We start from the raw sequence: 15551 nt of genomic DNA on the forward strand, positions 1-15551 counted from the left end.
ATGCCGTCAAGCATTGAATTCAAGCATTTATATTCCAATGCCAGAGCATCCTCAAATGCTGCCAGAGTGATATCGAAGTCCGTAACTGCAGCTCATGCGCCAGCGTCACATCCTCCTTGCCAGGAGCTATGCCACGATAGCCTCGAGGCGGAGCCTCCAGGCCAAAGGCCCCCTGCTTGGCTTGGATCACGTATGTTCCCATGTCGGACCACCATAGCACGCGTTAAACAAGCCTGCTGATCAGATGGCCATACACAGTTCTTGCAGAGACAGCGCACGCTCTCGCTATGGAGACAGATAGTCCGAGCAATCAACAGTAAGATCACATACCGCAGCGGATACCGTGTCGCTTTGGCAAACAGTAAATGATTGCATGTGCAGAGATTCCCCCATCGTCTACCAAGGAAGAGATGCGCCAGTATGCTAGGGAAGGGTTTGAGCGCAATCGAAACGTGACGGACCTGGTAGGTTCTTCACTTCCAGCTGGTAGTCGAATTGGTCGATACTGACCGCTACTCAGACTCACATCAGATACTTGGTCTCCGTCAGTGTTGCTTCTGGGACTTGCAGTTTGTCTGTTAACCGTCAATGCAGACTGGAAAGGTTGAGTTCGACTCCATGAAGAGGTATATCGAGGAGCAGGCTCAATGACAATTAGTTACTATCAGCAAGGAAGCCTGCCCGGATACGGAGGCCGGCTTCGGCTGTTAGTGAAGCTGCTTCAGCTTTTAGTGAATACATAGTCCGGCAAAAGAACAATAGAGCAATCGTGAAAGTGCGCCGTGAGATGCACGTTTCCGCAGTTTTGTAACGCGGTAAACCAGATGATTGCGATACGTAGGTACATCTAGGCTCCAAGGGACGTCTGAAGTCCTTGTCTCTTCGGCGATCTGCCAGCCTTTAAGGCTGGTATGCAGTTCTGTAGAGGTAGCCCTAAGAAAAGTTACATAGATTAAGTTCCAACTGCAGACGTCAATGGCGCTAGCAGGCATGCATCACATGCACAAGCTTAATGGCTGCCGTCCGGGGAAACCTCTTGGCCAAGAACAACCCACCTGCACATCAACGCACCTCCCTCATCGCCGGCTGTGTGCGATTCGAGAGCATTTGTTAGCAAGAGGAAGAAGACTGTGGTATCATCATGCTCTCAATTCGTGCTGCGCCCCCATCGACCCATCGGCGGTAACACCCTCTCCTCATGTCGGGCTCCCCTAACGCATCACGATCCTCCACCTTGTCCCATCCATCAGCTGCCTCCTCGTCTACCCTAGGCTCGCGATACTCTAGCGCAAAGATAGATAATGGAGAGCCTGGCTCGTCCGGTGGGAGGGAAAACGGACGTGTTTCCAGGAGAAGGCGGGGGATGCCCGAAGCCGACGGCGAGCACCCGCTCTCCAGCGGCGCATTGGAAGATAATCTTGTGGCCGAGCAAGACTTTGCTGTCCGGCGACACAGACCTCGAAGATCCGGAGGGTTCCTCCTAGAACCCACTCTAGCCCCTAGCGTTGAGAGCGAGACAATAGAACGGACGCCACGTTTCCACGAAGGAGACCGTAAAGGCAAGCGAAAAGCGGAAGACTCAGGGGCGAGCCGTAACTCAACAAGGTCTACGCGATATGACAGCGCACAACATGCAGCAGAAGATGGCATTGTCCCCGCACGAAATCCTATCATCGCTGTTGCCGACCATGACGAACGCGCAGCTGATGGTATCGCGAAGGAGAATCGCGCGCTCCTTGATGGGCAAACTACGCCTCGGCTCAGCAACGACACTAACACACTTCTGCCAAGAACGCGTGATCGTTCTTCCCCAGCGTCAACTTCTGGCTCGCCCTCTGCTGGCGGCGGAATTGACCCAGCTCAAATTGTGACCATGGCTCTGAACCTGAGTGAGAGTCGACGGAGACATCTGAGTGCTGGGTACCTCGCAGCTCCTCCCGTTCCTAGCACTAGGCGGGTAACATCCGCTGGTCTGCCTCTAGGCACGGCAAGCCCGCAGTTGCACGGCGGTTATCAGAACTACGGCGCCGGCGGCAGTCTTAGAGCGCATCTGCAGCAGCAACGTCGCATATCTCGAAACTTATCGCCGCTTACTGGCAGGAGCTCACCACGATCGCGGCACGCATCTCGCTCGGCGGCCCTGTCCACTGAGCAGTCAGACCTGCTGCTTCCAATTCCGAACTATGGCTACAAATTTTCCGCAGCAACATTGGCTAGAGCAGAGAAGGCCCGAACCGCTATTGAACTATCAGTGGAGTATAGGCGGCTACTGAATTTATTGCCTCCGCTCAAGCCAGACTCGACCGCCCCCGGAAACTACAGAACATCTGCTTCTAGCGTACCAGGCAGTGGCGCCGTCCACCTGTACCAGATACCCTCTTTCACCGGCGATCGATACAAGCTGGGAAGATCTTACAACCCGTTACAGTATCTTCGCAATCGCAGACTGAGAGCACGTGTCGGCAGGCCACTGGATCCAGGTAAGGAGGAGTTCAATGACACGGAGCGAGTAAGAGCGTGGATTGATACCGTACAACGTATATCGGGCCACGAGGGATATCGTGAACAGGACGGCGTCAATCTCCCAGCGTACTCGGATCAGCTCTCTGCTGCTGGCGTACAACCAGAATCTGAGATAGGGCATCGTAGGGCAGGCACAGCATCTAGCAACATCAAGCGCCCCCGTATGGATTGGCACTTCTCTCCTTCGGGCCTTCTAGCCGATGTCGTGTGGCTTGAACAAGGTGATAATAAGGGATTAATCGAGACCAGACACAGTTACAAGATCTTTCCTAATCTCGAGCCACGCCAGAGCAAGGAGTCCGCTCCAGAGCCGGAGGCGAAGCGGCACAGCACGGTTGGGTCTGTAGTGTCCACCATCCGCTCTGGTTTAGGAACAGCAGATAACAGCGATGAGGAGAACCACCGTGGTCGTAAGAGGCGGCATTTGCTCCCCGTACTCGGCGACAAGAGTATTAGGCGTGCGTGGCGCGCTTCGAGGACTCGTTCTGGAAGCGCATCTGGCCTGTCATCCTCTGACGGTGATGACTCGAGTCGACGTAGGGGTCGAAAGCTTCGCCAAGCGCTCACGACGGATGATGAAAACACTGGTCCTTTGGAGAAGTATCTGAATGATATACCTATCAATGATCCTAAGGATGATGATATGTCGTCACCCAGTGTTCTCTCCCCAGACACTCCGAACAAATGGGGCCATGGTCATGTTGCATTGTCCGGCGACCGAGTCAATCTCGACAAGAGGGACTCTAGGGATTTCGCAGCGAGCGACGGGTCTCACCAAGCAGTTTCTGGGATCTCTCATTTGGGCAAGCCAACTTTGAATGGTCGTCCGAAGGAACCTAGGGTCTCTTTTGACGGCTTTGACTCGACTGCACCGAACTCTCCAAGCATAGACAAATCTGCTGCTCAAATCACTCCTGATCCAACCCCACCCAGTAGTCGCAAGCCTTCCCCAACGCGAAAGTCCCACAAGTCCAAGCTTTCCATATTCCGCTCCGACACAGGCAAGAAGGACAAGGACACGAGCGCTGTTGATGCTGCCACTACCGACCACAAAGATCACGACAGCTCACCAGCACCAAGCGCTGACGCAGAAAATCAAAACCGACGCAGTATTGACAGACCTCACGTGGAAGAAAGTTTGAAGAATCCGCCCACTCACAGGCGCGATGAGAGCCGGAGCAGTCTCAGACGAGTCGAGACCAGAACAGCCAAGGATGGTAGAACTCGCAAGGAACCAGGCTCAGCTGTCTCCCGGTTTTTCAAAGGTGGCCGCCTCGGAGAGATTGTACGCAGCGAATCCGCGAAAGTGGGTGGCTTCATCTGGCGAAAAGAGACTTTGGGAGATGACCAGCGATCCGTAAAGAGCTTCAGCGACGTATCTGAGTTCTCGGAGACTGAGGATGAAGGGCCCGACGCAGGTCGGATGAAGCAGCGACCCAAAACACACAAGCGGACTGTGACCATCGGTGACACATTGGAGACAGATCCAAAATATCACCGAGTCAATTTGCCGTCATTCAAGCCATTCTCCGCCACACAAGAAGAAGAAGAAGCCGCCCAGGCCAACACAGCCAACGGCACTGATGATCCAGTCCATCGCCAGCAGTTGGAGCTGAAGAAACGCAATCGCTCAGCACGTTTTGACCGCCTTGCGCCGCCGAAGATCAACATCAGCACAGCGTCCACTCCGAACCTTTCGCGGCAGAACACCGACGACCGCCGCGGCAGCTACGCCTCCTCCACTCAATCGCGCAAGCAACCAACAGATCGCCTCACTGTCAGCTACACGAAAGCGGGTCGCGACAGCCCTCCGTCCAGTCTGAAGCTAGACCGACAGCGCAGTCCCAGCCGTCCACCGATCAACAGCAAGCGCCACTGGAGCATCTCAGATCCAAGCCAACACCAGCGCCGCCAGTCCAGCACCACCATCGAACCCAGCGCAACCCTCGCCACTGACCTAGCCCGCACGCGCGCCCTCCTCCTCAGCACAGGCATCAAAGCCCACACCATCCACCTCCTCGCCAGTTCACCCCGCTCCCCACCCTCTCCCTTCCTCCTCAAAGCCGCAGCCGCCGCGCCCGCAACCCTTGGGCCTGTGCCTCGCAACGAAGAACACATCCTGGCCGCCAAACTCCTCTCCTCCGCCATCGAAGCCGAGATCCAGGGCCTGCAGTCCTCCGCCGCGGATTTCCGGGCCCAGACCGCAGCGCTGCACTCCTCCCTCTCCGACTTACGTCAGAGCTGCGAAGACGAGCTCACGCCCCGCGTGCGCGGCTGTGCGGACGAGGCGGACGAGGTGACGAGAAGGCTGACGCAGGAGATGCCGCTTGCGGTCAAGGAGGTGAGCGATCGGATCGATCTGATGCTGAGGACGAGGCGGAGACGAACGAGGTGGGTCAGGCGCGTGGGGTGGAAGGTGCTGGAGTTGGCGGTGCTGGGGGCTATGTGGGGCGTTTGGGCTGTTGTTGTGCTTGTCAGGTTTGTGGCGGCGGTAGTGAGGGCGCCGGTTCGGGCTGTGAGGTGGGCGCTTTGGTTATAGGGATGTACTTGTGTATCTCATGGGTATGGTGCGGAAGAGAAATTTGTCTGGTTTGAGAGCATGTTTTGGATATTTAGCGTGGAGTTCGGGGGGTTGTTCTTGATCCTTGGGAGCATGTTGGAAACATATCACTGGCAGAGTCGTTATTTAATACTATTTATTGTGTGGTTGGTCTAGTATAGTACTCATCCGTTCACGTGCGCCGCTGTTCTGCATCCCTCAACCCCCGTGCTTAAGTACGACTTCTTCTAACGATCTGCTACTATACCGTGCAGTGATCTTATCTGATAACAGGGCCCAGGATACCGCTCGTAAAGCCAAACTTTCGATCATGGTGTATGCTAAGACATGCGGTACGGTCCGAAGTAACAAGGCTCTGCGCCAGCAGTCCCCAGGCCAGCAGATTTTGATGATTGAGCTAGCAGTGCTTCGAGCGTTCTTCGCCTTCGAAGAAGAGTTGAGAGCGAATAAGAGTAGTCGGGCCACTATGAGGCACGTTCTGGGCTACAAATTCCATGTACGCTCGAAGCATTGATTGAGCGATCTTGGTGAGAATTTTCCCGGGGTCCGAAAGGCTGCTCGTCTCTCTTACTTTATTGCTGGGTCCCTGAGAGGCTGTACTCATTACTGTGCGGCTAGAGCACGCTGGCTGGTGTAACAGGCTCGGCCGCCCCTGATAGCTTTTGCATCAGGTTGCCTGCCTGATGTATCTATCACAGCATATAATTTTCCCTGTTGAAAGTGCTCGAGGCTGTGCTCAAAATGAAAGCCTCAATGGGCTGCTGCACGAAGCCGTAGTCGCGCGCAGAGTCATTGGATTTGTCCAAGCAGGCTTCCAGGCGGAACGTGCCCTGCCGCTGGTGAACCACACCGTCCAGCAAGGGTGACGAACCATTCGATTCGCATGAAGTGCTACTTACCTTGGCTGCGCAGAAGAGGAAGCCTGTAGTTGCACTCTTCATGTTCACCCTGGATTTGGGAGTTCGGGCTACCCACCTTTTGTTACGCGAGGCTCTACACCCCGGTGCCTATGAGCACCTGGTGTGCATGCTTCAGGAGTCGTTCAGGCAACCGTAGAGCCTTCCTTAGGTGCGTTCAGCGGACTCCGAGTCCCTCTGGATCTCTGGTCCCCGCTACTCGGTATGGCTCTGTCTTGAGTCATTGCTCAGCGTGTAACGTTCGCTACTGGCGGTTCCCGCTTCGAGGATGATTGGATCCTGATTTGAGGCTGTTGCTGCGCCGCATCAGGTTGCCGCGCGCCGTGTTCCCCGGTGCTATAGTCCGTGGTGTACCTACTTAAGTTGACGAAGACAGAAGACGGGAAGTTTCAATTCTCCCTTGCTATCTGTTTTGCTGGCAGCTCATATCAGTATATCATTATCTTAGCTTGCTCTTCGGTCTGCTGCTGTCCTCAGTCCCTATGACGACCCTCGGCGAGCCTCATCAAGAGCGCCGGATTGGAATCGACTCGGTTGGACCAAACATCCACAGCAGATACGGAGCCTCGGACACACGTTCTAGCAGCAACAGCCATGAGTCTCATTACGGTTTGGTTGAAGAAGACGTCCATATTTCTCAGCCGTTGCGGAGCGTATGGGAAGACTGGTCCGGTCGGGGACCCCACGTCGATTTCGTCAAGACCGAGACCATTCCTCTTCAGCGAGGCAGACTCCTCGGACGCGGCGCCAACGGAGAAGTGTACGAGACGAGCTGCCAAGGCGTAGCGTTGGCATTGAAGACGATATACTGCCCCCCAGGATTCGACTCGAAGCAAAGACGAAAAGAGATAGAGATAATAAAGAAGCTGAGCCATCGGCACATAGTAAAGCTTGTAGGGACGTATACGCAGGGTCCGCGCTTGGGACTCCTCCTATGGCCGTCGGCAACCTGTGATCTTGCAACACTCCTCGACGACGTAGACCGGCTATCTCGCAGCGTAGACGTTGAAGAAGATGCGGACCGGGACATGGCAGAGGATGCCGATACCAAGAGCCAGCGGGCAATACGCTTCCATGGCCTAGGAGTGAGAAACCCATACAAAAGCCGGCAGCTTCAAAATGCCAGACAGCGATTGTATGAAAGCCTTGGATGCCTTGCAAGTGCCATAGACTACCTGCACAGCTGCTGTGTCCGCCACAAGGACCTCAAGCCGTCCAATGTACTGTTGTCACGCGACGGCCTCTGGGTTACAGACTTCGGCACCTCAACAGACTTTTCGACTCAATCCAGCAGCCTCACTGCGAACGGCGAACGAGGCACGGCCAAGTACTTCGCTCCGGAGGTAGCCGCTTACGAGGCCAGCGGGCGCGCTGCGGATATGTTCTCTCTCGGCTGTGTCTTCCTCGAAGTCTTCGTCGTTTCTGTCGGCAGTTGCAGTCTAGAGGAGCTGAGGGAGCTGCGTCCGGCACGCGATCGATCATACCAGGCCAACCTATTCCAAAGGGACAACTGGATCAGCCTTGCCAACTCTCGGGCTACAGCTTACGAAAAGTTTCTCCTAACAGAAATCAGGCAACTGCTCCAGTTCCATGCTGTCGAGCGGCCTACGGCGCGGGAGCTTGCACGGCAGATGGTGTCAATCAACACATTTGATCAGATAGCCCACTATCGGTCGCTGTTTGGGAAGTGTTGCGCGACTGAGTTGAGAGATATTCCCGGGCCTCCAGGATGGTTGGGTGTTATTGAGTGATATCGGTGGGCGATGGACTTCTCTGGAAGTGGCAAGCCCTCGAATGGGCATTGTAAGCGACTTGGAAGACGATGGCATAGTGGGCACGGCGGAAGCACTCTGTGTTAGCAGTGAGTGTCACTCGGGGTGGTGTTCAGGAGCTCGTTGAGTACTAAAGATCCCGTGATCGGTACCGGAACTGAAAGGGATACTGGGAAAGACGAGTGTTGCGGACAAAGGCATCTAGAGTTAGTTACGATCGAATTGATGTCACAAAGCTATATGCAGATTACTTGGACATAGTTTATGTATAAAACAACCTGGGTTGATGATACAAGACAGCGTTGACTTATTGCTTAAGATAGTCGTTGGTAGCAACGACGGAGTATTCTAGGTGCCAGCATAATCGCAGTTCCAGCTTCGTCCAGAGTCTCTGTGAAGTCCGGCGTGTCTATGACGGCGAGTTCGCTATCAGATTACAGTTGATGGACTGAGTGCATGACGTATGAGCATAGACGTGATTGAACTACGAAGTCACTTGCTGTTCTAAACAGGACGCGTTCCGGGATAGCGTGCGGCAGTGCATATTGAGATCCTCGCCCAAGACAAGATACGCCAGATTGTGTAGGCCCAACTTAGAGTGAAAGGTGTCCTCCAAAAGTCAGCGCACGATATGTAACGCCACAGACACCAGCGCTTACTTCGCTCTCTACAAGCTATTCCCATTGCGCCCATTTCAAACGAATATCTAACAAGAGTCCACGAACTCTCAAGCAGAACACAAAGAAAAAATCATAGCCACCCCTGCTGCTGTGGCGGCGCCGGCTGGCCAGGTCTAGGAAACACCGGCACCGTCTCCAGCTGTTCCAACCCTCCCATTGTGGCCTGGGGTCCGGCCTGCCACCCTTGACCAGTTTGCTGGTTGACGAACGCAGCTTGTCGGAATGGGTTTGTGCTTCCTGTGGGGTTCGGTACCAGTGGAGCAGGCGCAGGCGCAGGCATGGCTGAAGGTGGTGCAGCGGGTGAGGGATTGCGGGCGAAGGGGTTAGTACCTGTAGGCGCTGGTTGTAAAGGCTGGATTGCGATCTCTTGTTGGGGGATGGCCGCGGGGAACGACGGTGCCGGTTGTTGCTGCGGGGGAAGGGATCTGGCGAAGGGATTCGTACTCGACCTGTTGAGTGATGAGGTAGGGGTGGAGGTGTTTGCCATGCCAGTAGCATTAGGCATCATGGACTGGCGGAAGGGGTTGGTGGACTGAGGTTGCAGCGGCGGTGCCGGTGGGCTGACGAACTGCTGCTGGGGTTGCTGCGGAAATGAGGCCACATCATCCTGTCGAATGGAGGATAGAGCGTTTGGCTGAGTGTTAAAGGACTGAGGCTGTGGAGTGTAACCCCCGAAGCCTGCTCCGGTGAAGTCCGGTTGCAATGGTTGTGTCTGTTGTAATGGTCGGCCAAACGGATTGGTTGACTGTGCCATGGCTGGATTGTATGGCTCCTGTTGCAGCGGCGGCGCCTGGAAGCCCGTAACTTGTTGAGGAAACGCAGTTTGCGGGGCTGGCACGCCTGTTTGCTGGGGATATTGCTGCTGTTGCAGCTCGGACGACTGCTGTGCCATGGGCTGCTGTTCTATGGATTCGAAAAAATCGATAAGATCAGCAGGTGGCCCTCTCGCTGGCGGCGCCGCTGCTGGCAACTCTGCTGGCTTCGATGGAGCTGGAAGTTCTGCAGATTTGCTCGATGTGGCCGCTACTGGCGGTTTGCTGACTCCGTTGGATGCCTTGCCGCTTCTCTTCGCTTGCTGCGTTGCCAAATACTGACGTCTGTTTACTTCGAAGTCCTTGTCATTGAGATAGTCCGCCAGTGAGGCGGCCAAGCCTACCGGTGCGTGCTTGATTTTCGGTATCTCTAATCTTGTGGAGTGCTCATGTAATCTTGCCACGCTCAAATATTGCACGACCTGCTCGGTCTGACTAATGAATGTCCGATAGACATTGAGCCCTCGTTCCGCATCTGGATGTGACATCTCAAAGAAATGCTCTGAGTCTGTGTTAGGTCTGCTTTTGGTCCATTTTGGAGATCACTCACCAAGCACATTAATCGTCCCTTCGTTCATAACATGGAAAAGCGCAAGTAGATCCATAGTTAGCAGCCGGAAAGCGCACAGTGAGATGTCGTTCTCAGAATCCTCGGAAAGGAACTGCTCCGTTTTAGCTTCTCCTTAAACACGAGAAGAGACGACGGACTCTGCATTCCAACAGCGCCTCAATTAGCTCCTGTATAACCTCAGTCTCGCGCAGTAGACCCTTCTCGACGCTGAGCCGCTTGAGACGGCCCTCGGCCCCTCGGACATGGTCAACCTTCGTCGAAGCAAATGCTCGCACTCGCTGCACTAGGTAGTTTGCGTACACCCTTATGTTGCGTCCTTGCGTCTCGACTATCACGATCTATAATCAGCGCCGATTGAGGATGTGCATGGAAGTATGTGCTTGTTTAGAGTGTGATAGGAGTTTATAAACTGGCACTCTTGGAGGGATGCATCTGTATAAGAATAGACGAAACGCAAAGCTCCGTGGTGCCAAACTGATGGTGCACTCCGCTTCGTTCACCGTACTTCGGGTAGAGCTGGATAAGGCAGTTGCGGCAACTTTGGGCCGTCCACCACCCCAATACATTTTGCCCAAAGACTCACCGTCTGTGAAGTTGTTGATAGCCAACTTGCGGCTCGGACCGCTTGCAAGATACTGGAGTGTGACGTCTCGCTCACCCTCCCGTATCATCAGATGTACTACAATGAGCGACTTGAAGACGATAGTCCACGTCGAGTCTCTCAACCTGTTCTGAAGCGCGCGAAAGATCTCGGCGACACCGGATTCGCCGGCATGCGTAGCTACGAGGATGTGTTCGACATATTTCGATTTCGGCGCGGCAGCCTGTATAGAGCGGTCTAATCAGCTGCCGTCCATATCTCGTCCCAAGCCGCAATTGAGGCCGAAAGCTTCTAGAGAAGAAGTGAATGTGTACCTTGATCTTCGTAGCTCCCTTCACAGACTTCTCAAACGAGCTCGCCATCTGCGTTCGTCCGCTATGCGAATGGCCGCGGGGGGTGACCAGTGCGTGTTTCTGAGGATTATTGCTACCTCATAGCTTTCGGCAGCACGCGTGGGGTATATAGCGATAACGAAGGCGACTGCGACAGTCTACCGGCCGTAGAGCAAATCCTGTAACAAGTACCTCTGACAGCTGTGCCCGACGTTGTCAGTTTGTCGCACCGCGGCGCATTCGTCTGATCCGATGACGCTCCGCGCACACCTCCGCCGGCGCCATCCCACCATCCCGCATCCATCCAAACCCCAAACACCACGCCCGCCATGTCCACCTTACCGACGCCCTCCGAGCGCGAAAAAGCCGACACCGAGCTCAAGGCGAAAGAGGCCGAGGAGCAGGGCAGGCTCCCCTACAAATGGACCCAAACAATCCAGGATGTCGACATTACCGTGCCTGTGGCCGGAAACCTTAAAGGGCGGGATCTGGACGTCAAGTTCACGAAGACGAAACTCAAGGTGCAAGTCAAGGGCCAGGAGCCCATCATAGATGTGCATCTCCTCAATCCCAGACTCTCAAGTCAACTAAGCTAACCGACACTCCTAGGGCGACCTCCCCCACCCGATCCACGTAGACGACTCCACCTGGACGCTCGAGACGACGCCGACGGGCAAAGAAATCTCGATCCACCTCGACAAGATCAACAAAATGGAGTGGTGGGCACACGTCGTCACTACCGCGCCGAAGATCGACACCTCGAAGATCACGCCCGAGAACAGCAAGCTGAGTGATTTGGACGGCGAGACGAGGACGATGGTGGAGAAGATGATGTACGATCAACGGCAGAAGGAGATGGGGAAGCCGACGAGCGACGAGGAAAAGAAGATGGAGTTGCTCAAGAAGTTTCAGGCGCAGCATCCAGGTATGGAGCGTCTGCGGGTTTATCCTAATCGATGGAGTGGAACACTGACGGCATGCAGAGATGGATTTCTCAAAGGCGAAAATGGGCTGAACGCCGGAACGTGTCAACCACATACGCGATCCGACACGATCATAATCCAACATGCATAGCGATGGGCATCAGGTAATCAAAATCATCCAGGGGCCATTTGCCCCAAAGTTACTGTACATGCTTTCAATTTGCCTACCTCATCTCATCCATCACCCCTGCTGCCACAATACCGTCTTCTTTCCTTCGTAGCTGAATTGATCGATTGCCCTGATCTCGTCATCAGATAACCTCCACCCCAGCGCCTCCATGTTCTGTTCCGCCTGCTGCGGCTTTCTTACACCCACAACAGGTAACACTCCCTTACTCAAGTTATAGTTCAGCGCAACAGCAGCAATGCTCTTCCCCCTCTTCTTCCCAATGTCCTCCAGAACCTTCAGCGTCGGCTCAATGTACTTCATCGGATATTTGCTAAACCTGTACGTGTCCGGCGGTTCATGCTGGCTGTTGTACTTTCCACTCAGTCTCCCCTGCGCCAGGCTGGAGTAGCTCTGGAAGATGATGCCGCGCTCCTTGCACGTCTGCAACAAGCCGCTCGTCTCCGGGTATCTCCGCAGGATACTGTACTCGCACTGGTTCGTCGCGAGCGGAATGCCATATTTCTGCAGCTCCTCCTGCATCTTGACCATATCCTCCGCGCTATAGTTCGCCACACCGACCGTCTTTGTCAGACCCTTGTCCACGCACTCGGCGAGGCCCTCTGCCGCCTTCGCGATCGACTGCGGGTGGATATGCCCATGCACGAGGTAGCAGTCCACGTACTCGAGTCCCATCCTCTGCAGACTCTTCTCCAGCTTCTTGGCCGGCGCATCCACGGGGTGTATGATGTTCTCCAGATCCGGCACCACGTACCACTTGGTCTGGATGAAGAATTGGTCGCGCCGCAGCCCAGAGGCCCGGTACAGCTCGCCGCAGATCTCCTCGCTGCGCCCGCTGCCGTACGCCTGCGCCGTGTCGATGAAGTTCACGCCCGAGGAGACTATGACCTTCCACGCTTCGTGCACGGCCGGCAGCTCGTCCTCGGACCAGTGGAACGTCGCCTTGTCGCCCCAGGGCCAGGCGCCGATGGAGATGGGGGAGGCGTACGCGTCGGAGTTCTTGCCCTTGAAGGTGACGCGTGTTTCGCCGGTCGGTACGATGTCTTGCGGCAGGACGGCAGCCATGCCGTCGAAGTCTGGGGGGACTGGTGGTGGTTTGTTGGAGTGGAAGCCAGAGACGGCGGACATGCCGGCCGAAAGGCCGGCCTGGAGGACGTGCTGCATCGTGGTAGTTACTGAAAACTGTCTGTGGGATCAATGGATAGCAACAGGGACACTGGCGAAGGAAGTGCTGTAAAAATTTCCGACATGCGTGGTGTTCATAAACACCACCGCCGGCTTAGCCGGACATCGTGACGTCAGTACACCGTGAGAATGAGCGCACCAAGCAACAAGTCAGGTCAACACCGACAGAGCCGGTAGAGTACAGGTGACACGCTTCGCTGTGACATGGTGAAGCAGATAACAGAGTCGAACAAATAAGACAAAGGTAAGATTGGTGATTGACAGCCGCTGACAGCTTCCATTGGAGCTTCTTGAACCGTGCGCGAACACCGAGGTCCAGGTGACCTGTTTCCATCATGTCGCACGTAGCTAACTGTATCTATCTGAGAGTACGTTACCTACAAATGACAGTACGTGCTTGAGACAAACCTTGTCTTACACCTAGTCTCACGATGGTTGGTAGAAAAGCGCGATGCGAAAGACGTGCGCACCATTTTCAGTCACGCAGCCGCAGATGATACGTCTCCAGCTGCTTTTCAGTCAAGGCAGTCGGGCTCTTGACCAGCAGATCCTCGCCCTTCCCACTTTTCGGAAATGCAATGACGTCCCTGACAGAGTCTCTTCCAAGCATGACAGCAATCAGTCGGTCGAACCCTAGCGCGATACCAGCATGTGGCGGGCATCCAGCGCGCAGAACGTCAAGAAGATGCCTGAAGTCTTCCAAACGTTCATCACTCATCTTTAGCACGTTGCGGAGGATGTATTCCTGTACTCTTACGTCGTGAATACGGCGGCTGCCTCCACCGAGCTCAACACCGTTGACCACGATGTCGTAGTGCTCAGCGCGGACACTGGCGGGGTTGTCCACGAGGAGATCAACATCTTCTACGCTCTTCGGCGCCGTGAAGGGGTGATGCGTCGAGGACAGTCCTGCCGCACCGCCTTGGCCGGGGTCGGTATCATTGCTCGGTGAGAAGAGTGGAAAGTCCGTAATCCATAAGAATTCGAAGCCTTTAGGGGCGGGTATGTAACCTCCGGCAACTGCTGCGCGGTGGAGTGCGAGACGTAGATTGCCAAGTGGCGTTGAGCCGCCGCTGAAAGGAGCGTTCTTGCGCGCTTGGAGGACGACGAGGTCGCCATCTTCGAGCTCGAGCAGCTCTTCCAGTTGCTCAGCTGCTTCGAAGCCGAAGGGCTGCAGGCCTTGTAGTGGCTTTCTGGAGTCGACGATGAAGATACCGGGCTGCCCTTCAGGGTTGTTGATGAACGGTAAGGCCTCGGGTGAGTCCATAAATTGTGAGACAAACTTTCGGGTCTCTGCGGGCTGCTCTGAGATGGGGAGTTTCAGGACATCGACTATGGGATCTGTGAGTGGTCCTATTTTGCTTATCAGATCAACAGGTAGGAGGTGGCCGATCCTCATGATCTACGTGCATTAGAAAAATGTTGACGAGATGTGCGTATGTATCGTACCTCCGCTCCAAGCCGCAGGTCCGGCTTGTCAGATCCGTACCTAGACATAGCCTCTTCGTATGTCATCCGCGGGAAGGGAGCGGGAAGGTTAGTCACGTTAAGCATCTCGTCCCACAAGCGCCGGAGCAAAGCCTCGATGGTCTGCATGACATCCTCGCCCTTTGCAAATGACATCTCCAGGTCAAGCTATGCTGGTTAGCACCCTTGGTTCAAAATGTGCTGATGACTTACTTGTGTGAACTCAGGCTGTCTATCAGCTCGCAGATCCTCATCGCGGAAGCATCGTGCAATCTGGTAGTACCTCGGAATACCGCTGCCCATCAAGATCTGTTTATACTGCTGAGGGCTTTGCGGAAGGGCATAAGCCAGACCCTTGGTACGCGTAGGGACCAAGAACTCCCGCGCGCCTTCCGGAGTAGATTTGAACAGTAGTGGCGTCTCAATTTCTAAGAAATCATGCTTGCTACTCAGTTCATCTCTGCATATGTTTGCTGCTCGACTTCTGAAGGCGAGCGCATCGCGTATAGTCTTGTCGTTGCGGATCTGCAGGTGACGTTGCTCTGGAGGGAAGTTCGTCTCCTCGGTGATAATGATGTCTTTCGGAAACTCATTGAGAGCTTGGATGTCGAGAAGCTCAACTTCTATATTCTTGACCTTTTTGATATCGCCAAGGTCCTTCTTGGTGGGCTCGCGGGGTTTAAGTCTACCCTTGACAACCACAGGCGATTGCGCACTCAAGCTCTTTAGTATCGCGTGACAGGATCTCTGCTCGCCGTCTGGCGATTTAGCTGTTGATATGATTTGCACACTATGACTGAGGTCCTTGCTGAGAAGGGGAACAAAACAGAAATTCTTAGACAAGTCGGACCGTGATCCGAGGTAGCCGTGGAGGACTACATCCTCGCCAGGCTGTGCTTCTGAGAGACTGCGTACTTCATGTGTAGCGCAGGGGTAGTTGACTGGGTAGATCAGTAGAATTCTTGGAAAACTCGGAAGGTCGAATGAACCGGACCTAATTGCTTACTGACATGATTGCTTG

The 15551-nt window shown here is 54.7% G+C and overlaps 7 protein-coding genes across 7 annotated transcripts; 4 read left to right on the forward strand and 3 right to left on the reverse strand.

The window, feature by feature from the left end:
• Nucleotides 1–94: 94 nt before the first annotated feature.
• Nucleotides 95–651, forward strand: W97_01833 (uncharacterized protein; the record flags this gene model as incomplete). The annotated part of the gene is made up of 5 exons (XM_007779736.1): nucleotides 95–190; nucleotides 259–316; nucleotides 382–464; nucleotides 521–544; nucleotides 595–651. The coding sequence occupies 5 exons, from the start codon at nucleotides 95–97 to the stop codon at nucleotides 649–651; spliced, it is 318 nt and encodes a 105-aa protein (XP_007777926.1).
• A 1222-nt stretch (nucleotides 652–1873) lies between these two features.
• W97_01834 (uncharacterized protein) lies at nucleotides 1874–5062 on the forward strand (the record flags this gene model as incomplete). The annotated part of the gene is made up of 1 exon (XM_007779737.1): nucleotides 1874–5062. One exon carries the CDS (start codon nucleotides 1874–1876, stop codon nucleotides 5060–5062), a length of 3189 nt encoding a protein of 1062 aa, XP_007777927.1.
• Nucleotides 5063–6482: 1420 nt separating this feature from the next.
• W97_01835 (serine/threonine protein kinase) lies at nucleotides 6483–7751 on the forward strand (the record flags this gene model as incomplete). The annotated part of the gene is made up of 1 exon (XM_007779738.1): nucleotides 6483–7751. One exon carries the CDS (start codon nucleotides 6483–6485, stop codon nucleotides 7749–7751), a length of 1269 nt encoding a protein of 422 aa, XP_007777928.1.
• Nucleotides 7752–8522: 771 nt separating this feature from the next.
• On the reverse strand, nucleotides 8523–10798 carry W97_01836 (uncharacterized protein; the record flags this gene model as incomplete). The annotated part of the gene is made up of 5 exons (XM_007779739.1): nucleotides 8523–9766; nucleotides 9815–9926; nucleotides 9973–10163; nucleotides 10419–10659; nucleotides 10751–10798. The coding sequence occupies 5 exons, from the start codon at nucleotides 10796–10798 to the stop codon at nucleotides 8523–8525; spliced, it is 1836 nt and encodes a 611-aa protein (XP_007777929.1).
• A 299-nt stretch (nucleotides 10799–11097) lies between these two features.
• Nucleotides 11098–11842, forward strand: W97_01837 (uncharacterized protein; the record flags this gene model as incomplete). Its single annotated transcript, XM_007779740.1, has 2 exons — nucleotides 11098–11322; nucleotides 11378–11842. 2 exons carry the CDS (start codon nucleotides 11098–11100, stop codon nucleotides 11840–11842), a joined length of 690 nt encoding a protein of 229 aa, XP_007777930.1.
• A 90-nt stretch (nucleotides 11843–11932) lies between these two features.
• On the reverse strand, nucleotides 11933–13042 carry W97_01838 (uncharacterized protein; the record flags this gene model as incomplete). Its single annotated transcript, XM_007779741.1, has 1 exon — nucleotides 11933–13042. One exon carries the CDS (start codon nucleotides 13040–13042, stop codon nucleotides 11933–11935), a length of 1110 nt encoding a protein of 369 aa, XP_007777931.1.
• A 496-nt stretch (nucleotides 13043–13538) lies between these two features.
• W97_01839 (aspartyl-tRNA synthetase) lies at nucleotides 13539–15542 on the reverse strand (the record flags this gene model as incomplete). The annotated part of the gene is made up of 4 exons (XM_007779742.1): nucleotides 13539–14465; nucleotides 14513–14698; nucleotides 14744–15421; nucleotides 15537–15542. 4 exons carry the CDS (start codon nucleotides 15540–15542, stop codon nucleotides 13539–13541), a joined length of 1797 nt encoding a protein of 598 aa, XP_007777932.1.
• Nucleotides 15543–15551: the final 9 nt, after the last annotated feature.

This window comes from Coniosporium apollinis, assembly GCF_000281105.1.
Source record: "Coniosporium apollinis CBS 100218 chromosome Unknown supercont1.6, whole genome shotgun sequence".
In the NCBI taxonomy this organism is placed as follows: Eukaryota; Fungi; Ascomycota; class Dothideomycetes; genus Coniosporium; species Coniosporium apollinis.